At 38.5% G+C, this 20,223-nt stretch overlaps 1 protein-coding gene across 1 annotated transcript in view; it reads left to right on the top strand.

The window, feature by feature from the left end:
- The window catches only part of LOC117343522 (cubilin-like), a 149,347-nt gene that overhangs the window by 32,399 nt on the left and 96,725 nt on the right, over positions 1-20,223 (top strand). Inside the window, exons 10-19 of the mRNA XM_033905904.1 lie at positions 2,123-2,252; positions 3,127-3,298; positions 4,664-4,891; positions 6,500-6,627; positions 6,902-7,088; positions 8,893-9,008; positions 9,312-9,555; positions 10,647-10,831; positions 13,235-13,397; positions 14,917-15,104. Coding sequence (XP_033761795.1) covers positions 2,123-2,252; positions 3,127-3,298; positions 4,664-4,891; positions 6,500-6,627; positions 6,902-7,088; positions 8,893-9,008; positions 9,312-9,555; positions 10,647-10,831; positions 13,235-13,397; positions 14,917-15,104 — 1,741 coding nt within the window. The remainder of the gene's footprint in view (positions 1-2,122; positions 2,253-3,126; positions 3,299-4,663; positions 4,892-6,499; positions 6,628-6,901; positions 7,089-8,892; positions 9,009-9,311; positions 9,556-10,646; positions 10,832-13,234; positions 13,398-14,916; positions 15,105-20,223) is intronic.

The following is a 20,223-nucleotide window of genomic DNA, read 5'->3' as shown; positions in this document are numbered from 1 at the left end:
TTGTCAGTGTACCAGTAACTACCACGGTATTTGTTTGTGTTGACAGTTGTCAGTGTACCAGTAACTACCACGGTATTTGTTTGTGTTGACAATTGTCAGTGTACCAGTAACTACCACAGTATTTGTTTGTGTAGACAGTTGTCAGTGTACCAGTAACTACCACAGTATTTGTTTGTGTAGATAGTTGTCAGTGTACCAGTAACTACCACGGTATTTGTTTGTGTTGACAGTTGTCAGTGTACCAGTAACTACCACAGTATTTGTTTGTGTAGATAGTTGTCAGTGTACCAGTAACTACCACAGTATTTGTTTGTGTTGACAGTTGTCAGTGTACCAGTAACTACCACCACAGTATTTGTTTGTGTTGACAGTTGTCAGTATACCAGTAACTACCACGGTTTCTGTTTTTGTTGACAGTTGTCAGTGTACCAGTAACTACCACGGTATTTGTTTGTGTTGACAGTTGTCAGTGTACCAGTAACTACCATGGTATTTGTTTGTGTTGACAGTTGTCAGTGTACCAGTAACTACCACGGTATTTGTTTGTGTTGACAGTTGTCAGTGTACCAGTAACTACCACGGTATTTGTTTGTGTTGACAGTTGTCATTGTACCAGTAACTACCACGGTTTTTGTTTTTGTTGACAGTTGTCAGTGTACCAGTAACTACCACAGTATTTGTTTGTGTTGACAGTTGTCAGTGTACCAGTAACTACCACAGTATTTGTTTGTGTTGACAGTTGTCATTGTACCAGTAACTACCACGTTATTTGTTTGTGTTGACAGTTGTCAGTGTACCAGTAACTACCACAGTATTTGTTTGTGTTGACAGTTGTCATTGTACCAGTAACTACCACGGTATTTGTTTGTGTTGACAGTTGTCAGTGTACCAGAAACTACCACGGTATTTGTTTGTGTTGACAGTTGTCAGTGTACCAGTAACTACCACGTTATTTGTTTGTGTTGACAGTTGTCAGTGTACCAGTAACTACCACAGTATTTGTTTGTGTTGACAGTTGTCATTGTACCAGTAACTACCACGTTATTTGTTTGTGTTGACAGTTGTCAGTGTACCAGTAACTACCACAGTATTTGTTTGTGTTGACAGTTGTCAGTGTACCAGTAACTACCACAGTATTTGTTTGTGTTGACAGTTGTCATTGTACCAGTAACTACCACGTTATTTGTTTGTGTTGACAGTTGTCAGTGTACCAGTAACTACCACAGTATTTGTTTGTGTTGACAGTTGTCAGTGTACCAGTAACTACCACGTTATTTGTTTGTGTTGACAGTTGTCAGTGTACCAGTAACTACCACAGTATTTGTTTGTGTAGACAGTTGTCAGTGTACCAGTAACTACCACAGTATTTGTTTGTGTTGACAGTTGTCATTGTACCAGTAACTACCACGTTATTTGTTTGTGTTGACAGTTGTCAGTGTACCAGTAACTACCACAGTATTTGTTTGTGTTGACAGTTGTCAGTGTACCAGTAACTACCACAGTATTTGTTTTGTGTTGACAGTTGTCAATGTACCAGTAACTACCACAGTATTTGTTTGTGTTGACAGTTGTCAGTGTACCAGTAACTACCACGGTATTTGTTTGTGTTGACAGTTGTCAATGTACCAGTAACTACCACAGTATTTGTTTGTGTTGACAGTTGTCAGTGTACCAGTAACTACCACGGTATTTGTTTGTGTAGATAGTTGTCAGTGTACCAGTAACTACCACGGTATTTGTTTGTGTTGACAGTTGTCAGTGTACCAGTAACTACCACGGTATTTGTTTGTGTTGACAATTGTCAGTGTACCAGTAACTACCACGGTATTTGTTTGTGTTGACAGTTGTCAGTGTACCAGTAACTACCACAGTATTTGTTTGTGTTGACAGTTGTCATTGTACCAGTAACTACCACGGTTTTTGTTTGTGTAGACAGTTGTCAGTGTACCAGTAACTACCACGGTATTTGTTTGTGTTGACAGTTGTCAGTGTACCAGTAACTACCACGGTATTTGTTTGTGTAGACAGTTGTCAGTGTACCAGTAACTACCACAGTATTTGTTTGTGTTGACAGTAACGTCAGTGTACCAGTAACTACCACGGTATTTGTTTGTGTTGACAGTTGCCAGTGTACCAGTAACTACCACGGTATTCGGTGTACAGAAACTCACGATGACTGTACCGGAGCTTCCAATCAGGAACTGTGTGGCCACGGCACCTGTGTCAACACTGGCAGAGTGATTCCTGGTCAGGTGCGCACATTTTTCACTTGTCCTAATAAGCTCATTTGTTTTAATTTTTGATGCTGCATATACCAATATTTATCTGGATATTACACTTTAAGTCTCCCTATGTTTTTATTTATAGTTAGATCAAACTAGACATTATCGCCTTGATCTTCATTAGATTTCCTTCAATTCTGCTCAGAAATGTCAACAATTCATAAGTAAAGTAGATAATAAACATGTAAAAATTGAAAGCGTTCTCCGAATAACATCCCGAGATGATAAACAGAAGAACATTGATTTGTTTATCTAATGCAGAGAACATCTTTTAGAAAACAATTAGGTTTTAAAAAAATTTATCCGAAAATCCAGTCGTTACTGCCTTGACAAATGTTATTATAGTAATCCATCAATATTTTTTCCATGCAAATTGGTCACCAAATTTTTCTGTTCAGTAAAAATACATCTTAGACGGCAGGAGTACAAGGTGATATTTGTGTAGGTTTCCTGTAAATTGAATTATTATTCTCCTACCGGCTTCATTCCTCCAGGGATTTTGATCAAACTTCACAAAGTTACAGGTGCAAGGGACAATATTTTGAACAAATTCGAGTTTCAGGGATGGTAGTTCAAGGTCAAGGTCACTCTAACTATTTTTTAGAAAATCTAAGTTTCTTTGAAAAATATTACAAATAGCTGTTTGAGCCGATAGGGGACACATATTGCTTTAGCTTGGTTTCGTGAAACAGTTATATTATTACTCTCAGCAAGGGTTTTTAATTCTTTGATTTACAATCAATTCGTAACAAGATCATCACAAGCAATAATCTATTGTATCTTTGAAAAGTTTTCACTTTAAAAAAAAAATTCTACACAAGTGACTACATTGATTTGTTTGCAGCCAAAGTATCACTGTATCTGTGAGGACGGCTGGACTACGTCCGGGTCTGATCCTGCCTGTAATACCGACGTTAACGAATGTGACACTGACCGTCCAGCAGTTTGCTCGGCCGATCCTCTAGTTCCTTGTATCAATGTTCCTGGCACCTTCTACTGTGGGCAGTGTCCGACTGGTCAGTGTAGAACACTATATGTTGTGAAAAGTTATTGAGAGATTAATGTTTAAAAAAAATGTATATCACCTTTTTGTAGTAATATAGGTATCACTAATTAGGATTACTTTTCAAGTGTGGAATTAAAGTCAAAGGTTAAGGTCATAGCTAATGTAAATAAGTTGGTTACCATGCGATAAACTGAGTTACCATGGGTCCCAAAAACAAAACAGTGCTTCATTGTTTGAAAAATGTTGCTTTGAATTACTTTTCAGCTAGGTCTGAATATCAAATGTCAAGGTCACTCTTATAATATATATATAAAATGGGTTTCCATGTTAATTGAGGTACCTATGGTTTAATCGACCATTAAACTAAAATAGTCTAGGAATACTTCTCTAGTCTGAAGGTCAAGGTCACTGTAAATAGAAATCTGAATTTTTTTTTAGGTCACCTGAGATGAAGTCTCGAGTGATCTTTTCTTATCGCCTTTTATATGATATTGGGTCTGTACCATGCTGAGGTGAAGGGCTATCAAGATTATTCAAAAGAATGACCTTGATCTTCATTCAAGGTCACAGGGGTCAAATATGCTAAAATCTTTAAACAACTTCTTCTCATTAACCAAGAAGCCTAGAAACCTGATATTGGGTATAACATGCTCGGGTAGAGGGCTATGACGATTGTTCAGATGAAAGAGCACGACCTTGACCTTCATTTACGGCCACCATTTACGGCCACCAGGCTCAAATATGCTAAAATCTTTTAAACGTCTTCTGGAGGACTAAAAAAATTATAGAAACAATATATTTTGCCTGTAGCATGCTGGAGTGAACACATTGACCTCATATTCAAGGTCAAAGGAATTAAATCTACCAAAAAGATCAAAATTCAGGTGACCGTTAAGGCCCATGGCCCTCGTGTTTGTTATAATTTTAGCTTTATAATCTTTTAACATGCGTTTAGCTCCATGAGTAATTTTTCATGAAATTTCAATTCCTCAAAATATCCTAGTATAAATTAATTACCTCCTCAGATTTGGTTGTTGCCCAGATCCAAAATTCAATATGGCCACCAAAAGATATTTCTTCAAATTGAAAGTGGACCTATCTCTTTAAAGCATTCACCCCTAAAGACACATTTGAACTCTTCCAATTCAAACATTGGAATAGTTCATTTTGACACTTCAGGGGTGAATTAGTTAATAACCTCTTTCTGGTAATCACTTATTGGCTACACAAGTAATGCCAAGACCATTTATAGCTATTAACGTTGATGTATTGAGTGAAAACAATATTGTTTTGTACTATTAGTTGTGAAGAGGCTAGCTGGTACCTGATAGTCTTAAGATATTTATAATTTAATTGTATAATTTCTTTTTTTCAGGGTACAGTGGAAATGGTTTCACCTGTGCCGATATCAATGAATGTGCCACCAACAATGGCGGATGTTCCTTGTCTCCACGGGTCGACTGTGTGAACACTCGCGGGTCACGGTCTTGTGGTCCCTGTCCGTCTGGCTATGTAGGAAATGGTGAGACATGTAGCTGGGTTGGTGTCTGCAACACAAATAACGGGGGATGTCACCCTCAGGCTTCCTGTCAGGAAAGTCCAGGTAAGGTGTATTGATAGGTGAAATAATTACACTATAATCTGACGTTTTACCTGTGTGAGTTGTATGTGAACATTTTTCTTCTTCATTTATATCATTTGAATACCAAGGCCAGGGTCGCTTAAATCCCTCACATTTCACTGTCCAGAATTCTGTTGCTAATTGACACATCCAGAAATGGATTGCTTATTTCCTCAGATTCTGAGAGCCAGAATTCTGTTGCTAATTGACACATCCAGAAATGGATTGCTTATTTCCTCAGATTCTGAGAGCCAGAATTCTGTTGCTAATTGACACATCCAGAAATGGATTGCTTATTTCCTCAGATTCTGAGAGCCAGAATTCTGTTGCTTATTGACACAGCCCGGCATGGTTTACTTATTCCCTCATATCTTAGAGTGCAGAGTTTGGATGTTAATCCACACAACCAGGCGTGGTACTTTCTTTTCTCACATTTTCGAGGGCCAGAATTATGACGTTAATCAATGCTGGACTGATTCTGTTTGAAAAAGACAATAAGACATAAGTATAATTCTTACTTATTATCCCCCGCGAAACGCGTTTGCGGGGGATATTAAATTGGGCTCCGTCCATTCGTGTGTCCGTCCGAGATTCTTTTCCGGGCTATAACTCCATAACCGTTCAACGCATCTCCTTGAAAATTTCTGTATATATCAGACTAGTGCCCTAGTTGTGCCTTTTGCTATTGCGGACCTTCCATTTTCGGTATTTTTTCTGTCACAATGGAATCTTAATCAAAAATACCAAATTACTGTTTCCTTTTGTTTCCGGGCTATAACTCCAAAACTGTTCAACGCAGCTCCTTGAAACTTTCTGTATATATCAGACTAATGCCCTAGTTGTGCCTTTTGCTATATTGCGGACCTTCCATTTTTGGTATTTTTTCTGTCACCATGGAGACTTAATCAAAAATACCAAATTACTGTTTCCTTTGTTTCCAGGCTATAACTCAAAAACCGTTCAGCGCAGCTCCTTGAAACTTCCTGTATGGATCAGTCAGTCACCTGCTGTCATTTTTTTTTCAGTTTTACAATACTCACATATTGATACTTGTGAATTTGGACAACTGCGTTGATGTCATACTTATCAACATATGAGATACAAATTATACAATGTACATATTTAGGTATTAGAGCTTTTGTTATGTTTTGTTGTGTCAACAACTGCCTATCAGAATTCAGAATTGATTATATACCTCTAAATAATTCAGATAACTATTGTATATCAACATTATACATGGACTTTCTTTGGTCATAAAAAGTGTCATTATTAAATTTCCTGTTTTGCTACATAAATATCATCATCATTTTGTATATATTGCATCAATTCTGTGTTATTTAATTGTTTTTATTTCATTTAAGGACGATGCCAAACTCAAATACATACATTTAAAGTTATACTTTATAACTCTTACTTTGAGCTTGATATATACATGTATTTGGGTTTCCATACCAACTGCGGGGCGCGGGGGATAATGCCAAGCTTTACGGCTCCTTGTTTCACCTGTGATCGATTCCTTACATTTAGTGAAAGTTCAGTGTTTCTGAAATCTATATATATTGAGATGGAGTTAAAATTTACTCGTTACAGGTGTGCTGACTTGTACCTGTCCACCGGGGTATGTGGGTAATGGAATCGGGACTAATGGCTGTGTTTCCCAGGGCCCCATCACTGGACCTTGTGGCAGTAACCCGTGTCGGAATGGTGCTGCGTGTCAGGTTGGTACTTTTAGGCCCTGACATGTTCTGTTTTCTACAGTTCAAGATGTGGTAGGAAAAGAGGAAATCTGTATAAGGTATTAAAGTTATAGAGAATTAATTAGCAATAATATAAAAGGCCAAACAAACTGATTCTGTTGGATATTTCACCTTCGAGACAAGAAGATGTATATCATTTTTTTGTCTTTTTACAACTTTACAACAAAGATTGATTGACTGGGGATTATCTGTTTTGACATTCTTAATACACCAAAACTGTTTTTCTTTGTGGCAGACCAACGGGAATACATTTTTGTGTGTTTGTATCCCTGGTTACGAAGGAAACCAATGCGAAACCAACACTAACGAATGTGCCAGTAATCCGTGTCAGAATGGCGGTACTTGTACCGATCAGGTCAACGGATACTCTTGTCAATGTGATTCTGCTTACTCCGGTAATAACTGCCAGGACGAACAAAACGGTGAGTTTACAGTGTCTGTCTGTCTGTTCATCTGTCTGTCTGTCTTTAATCCATCTGTCTGGTCACACATCCAATATAAAGTAGCAATATTTTATACAAGATATAGTTTCTGCTCAACTGTTAACAGATCTGGGCCCAGTTGTTCAAAAGGTGATTAGGCTTATCATATTTTAACAACATTTTTCAAATCCTGATATAATAATTTCTGGTAGAACTAAGTTGACAAATCTTTATGAAATTCTATAATTCTTAATTTTCTTCCAACTGGCATGATTTAAAGACGATATACTCACAGGTTTTGCAATAAAAGAAAAATGAAATTTTCACTGATCAAGTGATTAAACTAATCACCTTTTAAACAACTGGCCCAGATTGTAAGGTAGTAACTTTCTCCTTGCCAATCAGGGTTCATTTCCCTGATCGAACGTGAACAGGTATGGGATCACCCACCTGACCTTGTGGTTTTTCCTGTGTACCATGGCTTCCTCCCATAGTAACCAACCTGGCCAACAACTTGTTTCATATTTTAAAAAAATAAAATTGTTTATATTCAACAAACTCTAAATTAGTTTATGTTAGTTCTACACCAGATTAAACTTTGATGGACATTGTTAGTCATTGGTCAAGATTATTGGTCAAAGGTCAGACTCTCAATTGGAATTTAAAGGTGCTAATGTCTTGTATGTGTTTGTAGAATCCATTGAATAGGAAGTTTGCAATGAAGAATTAACTCACAAACCCCTCAACAGATTTAATTCATAGCATGTGCAACACAAAATCATAATTCTCCCTGATTCAGTTTTGTTAGACATTGATAAAAGGCATTCAAGTCATAATTTTGACCACTTTTGGCATAAAAAATGTTCATGTGAAACATTTCATCATTAATATGCTTACAATAGATTATATTTGCACTAATTAGTTTATGGTTATATCTTCTTGTACCTAATGATATTTCATTTCATTTTAGTGGTCATAGGTCAAGGTAATGGGGTCAAAGGTCAAACATGATTGTTTGAAATTTTTTAGGAATCATTAGAGATAAACTGACATTTAACATTTCTGATTAGTGGCTGCAGTTTATCTTTATCAAAAATTGCACCTTTGCTCTAAACTGAATGATAATATTATCTGTAGTCGTGTAACGATTCACTGACACATTGTCTGTCCTTGATTTGTATCTCGATACTTGAAAATTTGTAGTTATCTCCCTTGACCAACGTTAGCTTACCTTTTGTAGTAAACAACATGGCTGACAAGGCCGCTCCAGTGACTTATAAAGCTGCTTGTTGGAGTTCTTTCAAATCCAAATTATATAAATTCAAGAACGCTTTGTGGGAAACGGACAAAACGTATGTTTTTGTAACAAATGTAGACTCAAATATTTCGGAAATATCACAAACAAAACATGACTACTGAGTACGATGGAATACTAGATATCTGAAAGGTCATCAGCTTCTATGGGGCCGCGGTGGCCCAGTGGTTAAGGTGTACCGACACTTTATCACTAGCCCTCCACCTCTGGGTTGCGAGTTCGAAACCTACGTGGGGCAGTTGCCAGGTACTGGCCGTAGGCCGGTGGTTTTTCTCGGGGTACTCCGGCTTTCCTCGACCTCCAAAACCCGGAACGTCCTTAAATGACCCTGGCTGTTAATAGGACGTTAAAAAAAAAAAAACAATCATCAGCTTCTCATATATCGTGATACGTATCATATCGTGACCCCTGTATCGCTTGCCACCTTGCAATACATCGCACTTATCAACTACTGTAGAGATTCGCCTATATCCTAAATGACTTTTTCAGCCTGTGGAGGACGTCTCTATGGGGAGACGGGAACGATCACCTACCCAGCAACACCGGGGGCAACCTACCCACATGGCCTTAGCTGTGCTTACCGAATCATTTCCACTCCTGGCTTGGTATGTCTAAATGTCTGAAAATCTGCTTTAAGTATCACATGATGGTAAATACCAGCTGTCTGTGACATTACAGTAAAGGTCACATGTCAGTAATATCATCTGCCTGGAAAAAAATGTATAAAGATCAGCGGACTACAGTACATATACAGATATGTTACTGTACAAAATCCCACTACTGTAAAATCTATGAGTTATCTCCCTTAGATTGTTTTTTTTAGTGGGCCTTATTGCGATCCTTTATTACAAATCAATTTGGTTCTTTTGTGTTCATGAACTGTAGGATGTGAATATTTCATATTTCAGATTGTGAGCCTTACCTTCACGTCTTTCAACGTTGAGGCCCACGCCACATGTGGCTACGACTTTTTACAGATAAATGATGGCCCTACAGCTGCCTCCTACGCCCTAGGGAGGTACTGTGGGTCAAGTCTCCCTAACAGTGGCCAGCCAATCAACACAACACAACACCAAATGTACCTCTGGTTTTTCACCGATGTGTCAGTTTCCAATACAGGATTTTCTGCCACCTGGACATCAGCGCCTCCTGGTGGGTGAAAATTCACTTAATATCCTAGTACTGTACTACATATTCAAATACATTCACTATTTTATGTTTTGATTCCTGCAACAACATTAAGGGGGTATGTTATGTTCTCTCTGGAACACTGCTGGCCACAAACTTATCAGGCCAACATTTTTTCTTAGAGGTCGAAAGTCATTTAAGTGCAATCAGGCCATTGACATGATTTAATGGTCCCAATAAGCCTTGTCTGAGTTGTATCTGATCATCAAACCTAATTAATGAATTGTACTGTTCTTAATAAGAAATAATTTAATACTACTTGATGAAATAAAAGATAACACATTCTTCACAATAAAAGTCATGGTCATTTTAATTTGACATTTAAAGTTAGGGGGTATACTGGAATCAGGTTGTCCGTCCGTCTGTCTGTAGACACATTTTGTCTGGACAACTCCTCCTATAAACCGATGGGCCGATTCCAATGAAACTTCACACACATATTAATGATCATGTGTAGATGTGCATGCCACTTTCTTTTTCCCAAAATTTTGGTTGCTATGGCAACTGGTCACTATAAACAGGTTTTCCGCTAAGAACCATAACTTTAAGTTTGTCTGGACAACTCCTCCTAAACCAAAAGGCCGATTTCAATGAAACTTCACACAAATATAGGGGACCATATGTAGATGTGCATGCCACTTTCGTTTTCTCAAAATTATGGTTGCTATGGCAACTGGTCACTATAAACAGGTTTTCCGATAAAAACCATAACTTTAAATTTGTATGGACAACTTCTAAACTGAAGGGCCGATTTCAGTGAAACTTAACACAAATATAGAGGACCATGTGTAGATGTGGATGCCACTTTCTTCTTCTCAAAATTATGGTTGCTATGGCAACTGGTCACTATATTACTGGGTTCTCTTAGTTAGCCTCTAATTAACAGTTCCAATTCACGTGCAGATTGCGGGGGTGTTAGTCAGCCATCCTGGCGACAGTTCTAGTTCATCATATAATTATTTTCATCTAACCCAATTAACATAAGCAGCAAATACATGCATGTATTTCTGTGATGCGAGAGGGAGAGAAATGTATTGTTATAAAACATTGTTTAGTTTGTGGCGGACGTCTGGCTGGCCAGACCCATGGATCCATCAACAGTCCAGGTTATCCCGGCACTTATCCACATGATCGGACTTGCTCCTGGGAGATCGCCGTCCCACTCGGAAACAACATCATGTTTACGTTTGCTACCCTGGCCCTGGAGTCCCACCCTAACTGTAGCTATGACTACTTGGAGGTTAGTAAATAGACTGGGTAATCCTTCAGAATTCAGTGATGGAAAAAAAAGGGATAAATCTATATTGACTTTGGGTTACATCGGCCCAAACACTACAACCCTGTCTATATCTACCACCTGTCTATATCTACCACCTGTCTATATCAACAACATGTCTATACCACCTGTCTATATCTACCACCTGTCTATAACTACCACCTGTCTATATCTACCACCTGTCTATATCTACCACCTGTCTAAATCTACCACCTGTCTATTTCAACAACCTGTCTATAACTACCACCTGTCTATATCTACCACCCGTCTATAACTACCACATGTCTATATCTACCACCTCAGTCCTGTCTATATCTACCACCTGTCTATATCTACCACCTGTCTATAACTACCACCTGTCTATATCTACCACCTGTCTATACCACCTGTCTATAACTACTACCTGTCTATAACTACCAACTGTCTATATATACCACCTGTATATAACTACCACCTGTCTATACCTACCACCTGTCTATATCTACCACCTGTCTATAACTACCACCTGTCTATATCTACCACCCGTCTATAACTACCACATGTCTATATCTACCACCTGTCTATAACTACCATCTGTCTATAACTACCACCTGTTTATAACAACTGTCTGTCTATAACTCCCCCCTGTCTATAACTACCACCTGTCTATAACTACCACCTGTCTATATCTACCACCTGTCTATACCACCTGTCTATACCTACCACCTGTCTATATCTACCACCTGTCTATAACTACCAACTGTCTATATCTACTACCTGTCTATATCTACCACCTGCCTATATCTACCACCTGTCTATATCTACCACCTGTCTATAACTACCACCTGTCTATATCTACCACCTGTCTGTAACTACCACCTGTCTATATCTACCACCTGTCTATAACTACCAACTGTCCATATCTACTACCTGTCTATATCTACCACCTGCCTATATCTACCACCTGTCTATATCTACCACCTGTCTATAACTACCACCTGTCTATATATACCACCTGTCTATATCTACCACCTATCTATAACTACCAACTGTCTATATCTACTACCTGTCTATAACTACCACATGTCTATAACTACCATTTGTCTATATCTACCACCTGTCTATAACTCCCCCTGTCTATAACTACCATCTGTTTATAACAACTGTCTGTCTATAACTACCACCTGTCTATAACTACCACCTGTCTATATCTACCACCTGTCTATATCTACCACCTGTCTATAACTACCACCTGTCTATATCTACCACCTGTCTATATCTACCACCTGTCTATAACTACCACCTGTCTATACCTACCACCTGTCTATGACTACCACCTGTCTATATCTACCACCCGTCTATAACTACCACATGTCTATATCTACCACCTCAGTCCTGTCTATATCTACCACCCGTCTATAACTACCACATGTCTATATCTACCACCTGTCAATATCTACCACCTGTCTATAACTACCACCTGTCTATACCACCTGTCTATATCTACCACCTGTCTATAACTACCACATGTCTATATCTACCACCTCAGTCCTGTCTATATCTACCACCTGTCTATAACTACCACATGTCTATATCTACCACCTGTCAATATCTACCACCTGTCTATAACTACCACCTGTCTATAACTACCATCTGTTTATAACAACTGTCTGTCTATAACTACCACCTGTCTATATCTACCACCTGTCTATACCACCTGTCTATATCTACCACCTGTCTATACCACCGGTCTATAACTACCACCTGTCTATATCTACCACCTGTCTATACCACCTGTCTATATCTACCACCTGTCTATACCACCGGTCTATAACTACCACCTGTCTATATCTACTACCTGTCTATATCTACCACCTGTCTCTAACTACCACCTGTCTATAACTCCCCCCTGTCTATAACTACCACCTGTCTATAACTACCACCTGTCTATATCTACCACCTGTCTATATCTACCACCTATCTATAACTACCACCTGTCGATACCTACCACCTGTCTACTGACTGATGTAGGCTGGAACATTTGATGTACAGCTGTATACGGTCATTTCCTTTTTTATAGATCTTTAGGGACAGGTGTCTATCTGGTCTAATCGACATGTTTTTTTTCAAATTTCTGATTAAATGAACTATTTCATCTGTTACATATTATATTGAATTTTTTTGTACTTGCCTTACATAGTAATTTACAAGTAATCATACATACATGTCAGATCTGTCCACGGATGTCTTAACACGAGATAAAAACTGGTGAAGTGTTTAATGGACTAAGATTCCTGATATTTATTTTCAATATTTGTTATTACTTGGCTGTCAATGTGTCAAATGATTTATGTGGTGAAATTTATCTTTATTTTTATGCTGATACAGATTCGAGATGGTCCTTTGCCAACATCCCAGCTACTTCAACGCTATTGTAACACAACACAGCCCCCGCCACTTTCAACGACAGGACCGAATGCATTTGTCAAGTTTCACTCTGATGCTTCATTGACCGATAATGGATTTCATATTACTTACGTGGCAATTTCAGGTAAGTTGTGATAACAATATCAAATTATTGTGAAACACTATTTTTCTTAGCTGTTTAAGATGTGTGATTTAAATGTGTGATTATCTATTGTTAAAGATGAGATTTTGTTTGACATTTAAATAGGAAATGTAACTTGACATTTGTGTATGACTATGTTGTTCGACCATTAGATATGAGATGTAGTTTGACAAGTAAATATGAAATGCCGTTTGACAGGTAAATATGAGATGTAATTTTACATCAGAATTTGAGATGTAGCATTTGTGTGTTAAATATGAGATGTAATAAGACATATTTAGTTTGTCTGTTCAATTTGAAACGTAAGTTGATCATCAAGTATGAGACATTTGAGCGTTAAATATGAGATGTTTGACCTCGAATATGATATGTTTGGCCTTAAATATGAGATATAGTATGATATGTATTTCAATTGAGATGTATGACTGTTAATTGTGAGATGTTTGACCCTTAATTGTGAGATGTTTGACAGTTAAATGTGAGATGTTTGACCGTAAATTTGAGATGTTTGACTGTTAATTGTGAGATGTTTGACTGTTAAATTTGAGATGTTTGACAGTTAAATGTGTGTTTGACCGTTAAATGTGAGGTGTTTGACTGTTAAATGTGAGATGTGTGACTGTTAAATTTGAGATGTTTGACTTAAATTTGAGATGTTTTACTGTTAAATGTGAGGTGTTTGACTTAAATTTGAGATGTTTTACTGTTAAATGTGAGATGTTTGACTGTTAAATTTGAGATGTTTGACTGTTAAATTTGAGATGTTTGACCGTTAAATGTGAGATGTTTGACTGTTAAATTTGAGATGTTTGACTGTTAAATTTGAGATGTTTGACTGTTAAATTGAGATGTTTGACCGTAAATGTGAGATGTTTGACCGTTAAATGTGAGATGTTTGACTGTTAAATTTGAGATGTTTGACTGTTAATTGTGAGATGTTTGACCGTTAAATGTGGATGTTTAACCGTTAAATTTGAGATGTTTGACTGTTAGATTTGAGATGTTTGACCGTTAATTGTGAGATGTTTGACTGTTAAATTTGAGATGTTTGACTGTTAAATTTGAGATGTTTGACCGTTAAATGTGAGATATTTGACTGTTATAATTGAGATGTTTGACTATTAAATGTGAGATCTTTGACCTGGAATATGAAATGTTTGGCCTTAAATATGATATATATTTTAATTGAGATGTTTGACCGTTAAATTTGAGATGTTTGGCTGTTAAATGTGAGATGTTTGACCGTTAATTGTGAGATGTTTGACCGTTAAATTTGAGATGTTTGACTTTTAAATTTGAGATGTTTGACTGTTAAATGTGAGATGTTTGACCTTGAATATGAAATGTTTGGCCTTAAATATGAGATATAGTATGAGATGTATTTTAATTGAGATGTTTAACTGTTAAATTGTGAGATGTTTGACTTTTAGATTTGAGATGTTTGACTCTTAATTGTGAGATGTTTGACCGTTTATTGTGAGATGTTTATTGTTGTTGACAGCTGGGGATCAATGTGGTGGACAGCTGACAGGAGAGACAGGAACTTTAACCTCCCCTAACTACCCAAGTTATTACGACCACAATGGTTACTGTGCCTGGACAATCACGGTGTCCACGGAGGATAGTATCACCCTTACATTCACAGACATGGCTCTGGAGGGGGGAAGCTGTTCCTATGACTATGTCGAGGTAGGTTAGGAATCAGGCTAGCTGCCTGGACGAGTAATTTTGGGGAGGTACAAGGCTAAAAATCACTTTTAGAGAGAAATGTATATAAAATGCAAATCAAGCATTTACATTGATAGAGGTGCAGTTCACTTTTTAGGTCACCCGAGACAGTCTCAAGTGACCTATTTTAATCGCATTTTGTCTGTCGTGTGTTGTCCGTTTATTAGCCCACCATCATCAGATGGTGGGCTACTGATGATGGTGGGCTATTCAAATCGCCCTGTGTCAGTGGTCCGTCGTCCGTCCGTCCCTCCGTCCGTCCGTCCCTCCGTCCGTAAACAATTCTTGTTATCGCTATTTCTCGGAAAGTACTGAAGGGATCTTTCTCAAATTTCATATGTAGGTTCCCCTTGGTGCCTAGTTATGCATATTGCGTTTTGAGACCAATCGGAAAACAACATGGCCGACAGGCAGCCATCTTGGATTTTGACAATTGAAGTTTGTTATCGCTATTTTTGAGAAAGTACTGAAGGGATGTTTCTCAAATTTCATATGCAGGTTCCCCTCGGTGCCTAGTTATGCAAATTGCGTTTTGAGACCAATCCGAAAACAACATGGCCGACAGGCAGCCATCTTGGATTTTGACAATTGAAGTTTGTTATCACTATTTCTGAGAATGTACTGAATGGATCTTTCTGAAATTTCATATGTAGGTTTCCCTTGGTGCCTAGTTATGCATATTGCATTTTGAGACCAGTCTGAAAACAATATGGCCGACAGGCAGCCATCTTGGATTTTGACAATTGAAGTTTGTTATCACTATTTCTGAGGAAGTGTTTAAGGGATCTTTCTCAAATTTCATATGTAAGTTTCCCTTGGTGCCTAGTTTTGCATATTGCATTTTGAGACCAATCTGAAAATAACATGGCCGACAGGCAGCCATCTTGGATTTTGACAATTGAAGTTTGTTATCGCTATTTCTGAGAAAGTACTTAATGGATCTTTCTCAAATTTCATATGGAGGTTCCCCTTGGTGCCTTGTTATGCTTATTGCATTTTGAGATCATTTGGAAAACAATATGGCCGACAGACCGCCATCTTGGATTTTGACAATTGAAGTTTGTTATCTCTATTTCTCAAAGTACTGAATGGATCTTTCTCAAATTTCATAAGTAGGTTCCCCTTGGTCCCTTGTATTGCATTTTGGGACCAGTCTGTCCTGAAAACAACCTGGCAAACAAACAGCCATTATCGTTAAATCTCAAATTTCTTATATAGCTAGGATTCCCTTGTTTGAAAAGTACTGGGGGGATGTCTCAATTTGCACAGATTAGTAAAATGAAGGGAAAAGTAGAGAAAAGATCAATCTGACATGGAACCTATGAAGATCATTCAATGGTGGGCGCCAAGATCCCTCTGGGATCTCTTGTAAATTATTTAAACAACTTCTTCTTCTTGGGTGGCAGAAAGGGCAAAAATCCATTAAAACAAAACCAATGTCAAAATCATATCAATAGACATCCTTTTCAAATCAGCATATGTTATGGAACAATCAATGTTCAAAACCAAACCAATAGACAAACGGAAATCAATAGTCACAGTTGCAGAATCAAGAAATCTAAATCAATGAACTCACAAACTGACGCTAGGTGGCGTTGTGTTTCAGTATACATCATCTATACAGGTCCCCGTGATTTCGTGTACGCTGCACCCGGACCCGGACCCCAACCCGATCCCCCGGCGTACCAGGAATATTGATAACATTTTTTTTTCTCAGCAACAACTCAATGAATAAATCTCAATTTTTTTTCTTATAAATCCTGATTAATATTTGAAAAATCTGACATTTTAAACAAAAAGCAAGCAAAACCTAGAACTTTTGAAACCGTCAATTGACATTTTTCATAGCCTGATTTTGTGTACGCCGCACTCAACCGTGACAATTTACAGTTTTTAGCTATTTATTCGTGAAAAACGGTTTATATCTATATTTTTGATTCCACACTTCAAGTAAACCTAGATGTTGATACAAATATAAGTTTTAACAGAGACGTATATCTGATCTACAAATCTCTGGTTTTAAATACAAAAAACTATTTAGTTCATTTCAAATCCTGCCTTTTTGTGATCGCGGCGATGATCGCTGACAAATGGCCCTTATGTTTAGTTTTACTTATCAAAATATCAAATATATATACGTCGTTACCATCTACCTCTTTTACAGACACCACTCAATGGTCCTCACCTGTATGATAGATTTGTGCTGCTGCTGCTCATGAGACGTGTACAAGTACTCATCACGCGCCTCTGTGCTGCTGTTGTTGGTTTCATTTGTAGTGCATACCCAGCAAACACACAGCATTTTCGCAACGAAATTAATCCAGATTTATAAGAAAAAAAAGAGATTTAATCATTGAGTTGTTGTTGAGAAAAAATAATATCAATATTCCTGGTACGGGGATCGGGTCCGAGTCCGGGTGCGGCGTACACGAAATCACACGAACCTATATAGATGACGTATACTGAAACACAACGCCACCTACCGTCAGTTTGTGAGTTCATTGATTTAGATTTCTTTATTCTGCAGCCGTGACTATTGATTTCCCTTTGTCTATTGGTTTGGTTTTCATGTCTGTTGGTTATTTTTAGGGCATCTGACCCGAAGGGACCTATAGTCATCATGTTTCGTCCGTCGTCGTGCGCCGTCCGCCGTGCGTAAACTTTTCACATTTCAAACTTCTTCTCAAGTTCCACCGGTGGGATTGAGCTGAAACTTGCCTGAAATGATGCTGGGATGGTCCTGATCAAGTGTTGTTATTTTTCGGGTCGGTCTGAAATCCAAGAAGGCCACCACAGCCGCCATCTTGAAAACACATTTGAAACTTCTTCTCAGTTCCACTGGTCAGATTGAGCCGAAACTTGCCTGAAATGATGCTGGGATGGTCCTGAGGAAGTGTTGTTATTTTTCAGGTCGGTCAGAAATCCAAGATGGCCGCCATGGCAGCCTTCTTGAAAAACACATTTTAAACTTCTTCTCCAGTTCCACTCATGCCATTGAGCTGGAAATTGGTTAGGATATTAAGGAAGGAGAGGCATCAAAGTGTTGTTATTTTTCGGCCTTGTAAAAACTTTGACATGGCAGCCATGGCGGCTATTTTGTAACATGATTGCGCAATCATGGTTCTTCCTTAACAACACCTATTTAAAACTTCTTCTCAAATTCCACCAGTGTGATTCTGCTCTTACTTACCAGAAATGATCCTGAGATGGTCCTGGCCAAGTGTTGTTATTTATCGGGTCAGTCAGAAATCCAAGATGGCCACCATGGCCAACAGTGCCACTTTACTCGCTACACAGAATGCATACTACAATAGTATAAAGGTCTTTAATTTTGAGTCAGATGACCGTTAAGGCCCATGGGCCTCTTGTTCCTGTCTATTGGTTTGGTTTTCTTGTCTGTTGGTTATTTTTCCTGTCTATTGGTTTGGTTTTGAACATTGATTGTTCCATAACATATGAAGATTTGAAAAGGATGTCTATTGATATGATTTTTAGGTCATGATGACCTATAGCCATCGTGCTTCGTCCGTCGTCGTCCGCCGTGCGCCGTTCGCCGTCTGTAAACTTTTCACATTTCAATCTTCTTCTCAAGTTCCACCAGTGGGATTCAGCTGAAACTTGCCAGAAATGATTCTGAGATGGTCCTGAATAAGTGTTGTTATTTTTCGGGTCGGTCCGAAATCCAAGATGGCCGCCACAGCCGCCATTTTGAAAACACATTCTAAACTTCTTCTCACGTTTCACCAGTGCTATTGAGCTGAAACTTGCCTGAAATGATCCTGATATGATCCCGACCAAGTGTTGTTATTTTTTGGGTCAGTCCGAAATCCAAGATGGCGGCCATGGCCGCCATTTTGAAAACACATTTTAAAATTCTTTTCACGTTTCACCAGTGCTATTGAGCTGAAACTTGCCTGAAATGATCCTGATATGATCCCGACCAAGTGTTGTTACTTTTCGGGTCGGTCCGAAATCCAAGATGGCCGCCGTGGCAGCCATCTTGAAAAACACATTTTAAACTTCTACTCAAGTTCCATCAGTGCTATTGAGCTGAAACTTGCCTGAAATGATCCTGATATGATCCTGACCAAGTGTTGTTACTTTTCGGGTCGGTCCGAAATCCAAGATGGCCGCCATTGCAGCCATCTTCAAAAACACATTTTAAACTTCTTCTCAAGTTCCATCAGTGCTATTGAGCTGAAACTTGCCTGAAATGATCCTGATATGATCCTGACCAAGTGTTGTTACTTTTCGGGTCGGTCCGAAATCCAAGATGGCCGCCATTGCAGCCATCTTCAAAAACACATTTTAAACTTCTTCTCAAGTTCCATCAGTGCTATTGAGCTGAAACTTGCCTGAAATGATCCTGATATGATCCCAACCAAGGGTTGTTATTTTTCGGGTCGGTCCAAAATCGGAGATGGCTGCCGTGGCCGCCATCTTAAAAAAACACATTTTAAGCTTCTTCTCAAGTTCCACCAGTGCTATTGAGCTGAAACTTGCCTGAAATCATCCTGATATGATCCCGACCAAGTGTTGTTATTTTTTGGGTCAGTCCGAAATCCAAGATGGCCGCCATGGCCGCCATTTTGAAAACACATTCTAAACTTCTACTCACGTTTCACCAGTGCAATTGAGCTGAAACTTGCCTGAAATGATCCTGATATAATTTCGACCAAGTGTTGTTACTTTTCGGGTCGGTCCTAAATCCAAGATGGCCGCCATGGCAGCCATCTTGAAAAACACATTTTAAACTTCTTCTCAAGTTCCATCAGTGCTATTGAGCTGAAACTTGCCTGAAATGATCCTGATATGATCCCGACCAAGTGTTGTTATTTTTCGGGTCGGTCCGAAATCGAAGATGGCCACCTTGAACGCCATCTTGAAAAACACATTTTAAGCTTCTTCTCAAGTTCCACCAGTGCTATTGAGCTGAAACTTGCCTGAAATGATCCTGATATGATCCCGACTAAGTGTTGTTATTTTTCGGGTCGATCCGAAATCCAAGATGGCGACTATGGCCGCCATTTTGAAAAACACATTTTAAACTTCTTCTCAAGTTCCATTGGTGCCATTGAGC

This window comes from Pecten maximus, chromosome 2, assembly GCF_902652985.1.
Source record: "Pecten maximus chromosome 2, xPecMax1.1, whole genome shotgun sequence".
Classification (NCBI taxonomy): Eukaryota; Metazoa; Mollusca; class Bivalvia; order Pectinida; family Pectinidae; genus Pecten; species Pecten maximus.
This window is presented reverse-complemented; position numbering and strand designations above follow the sequence as displayed.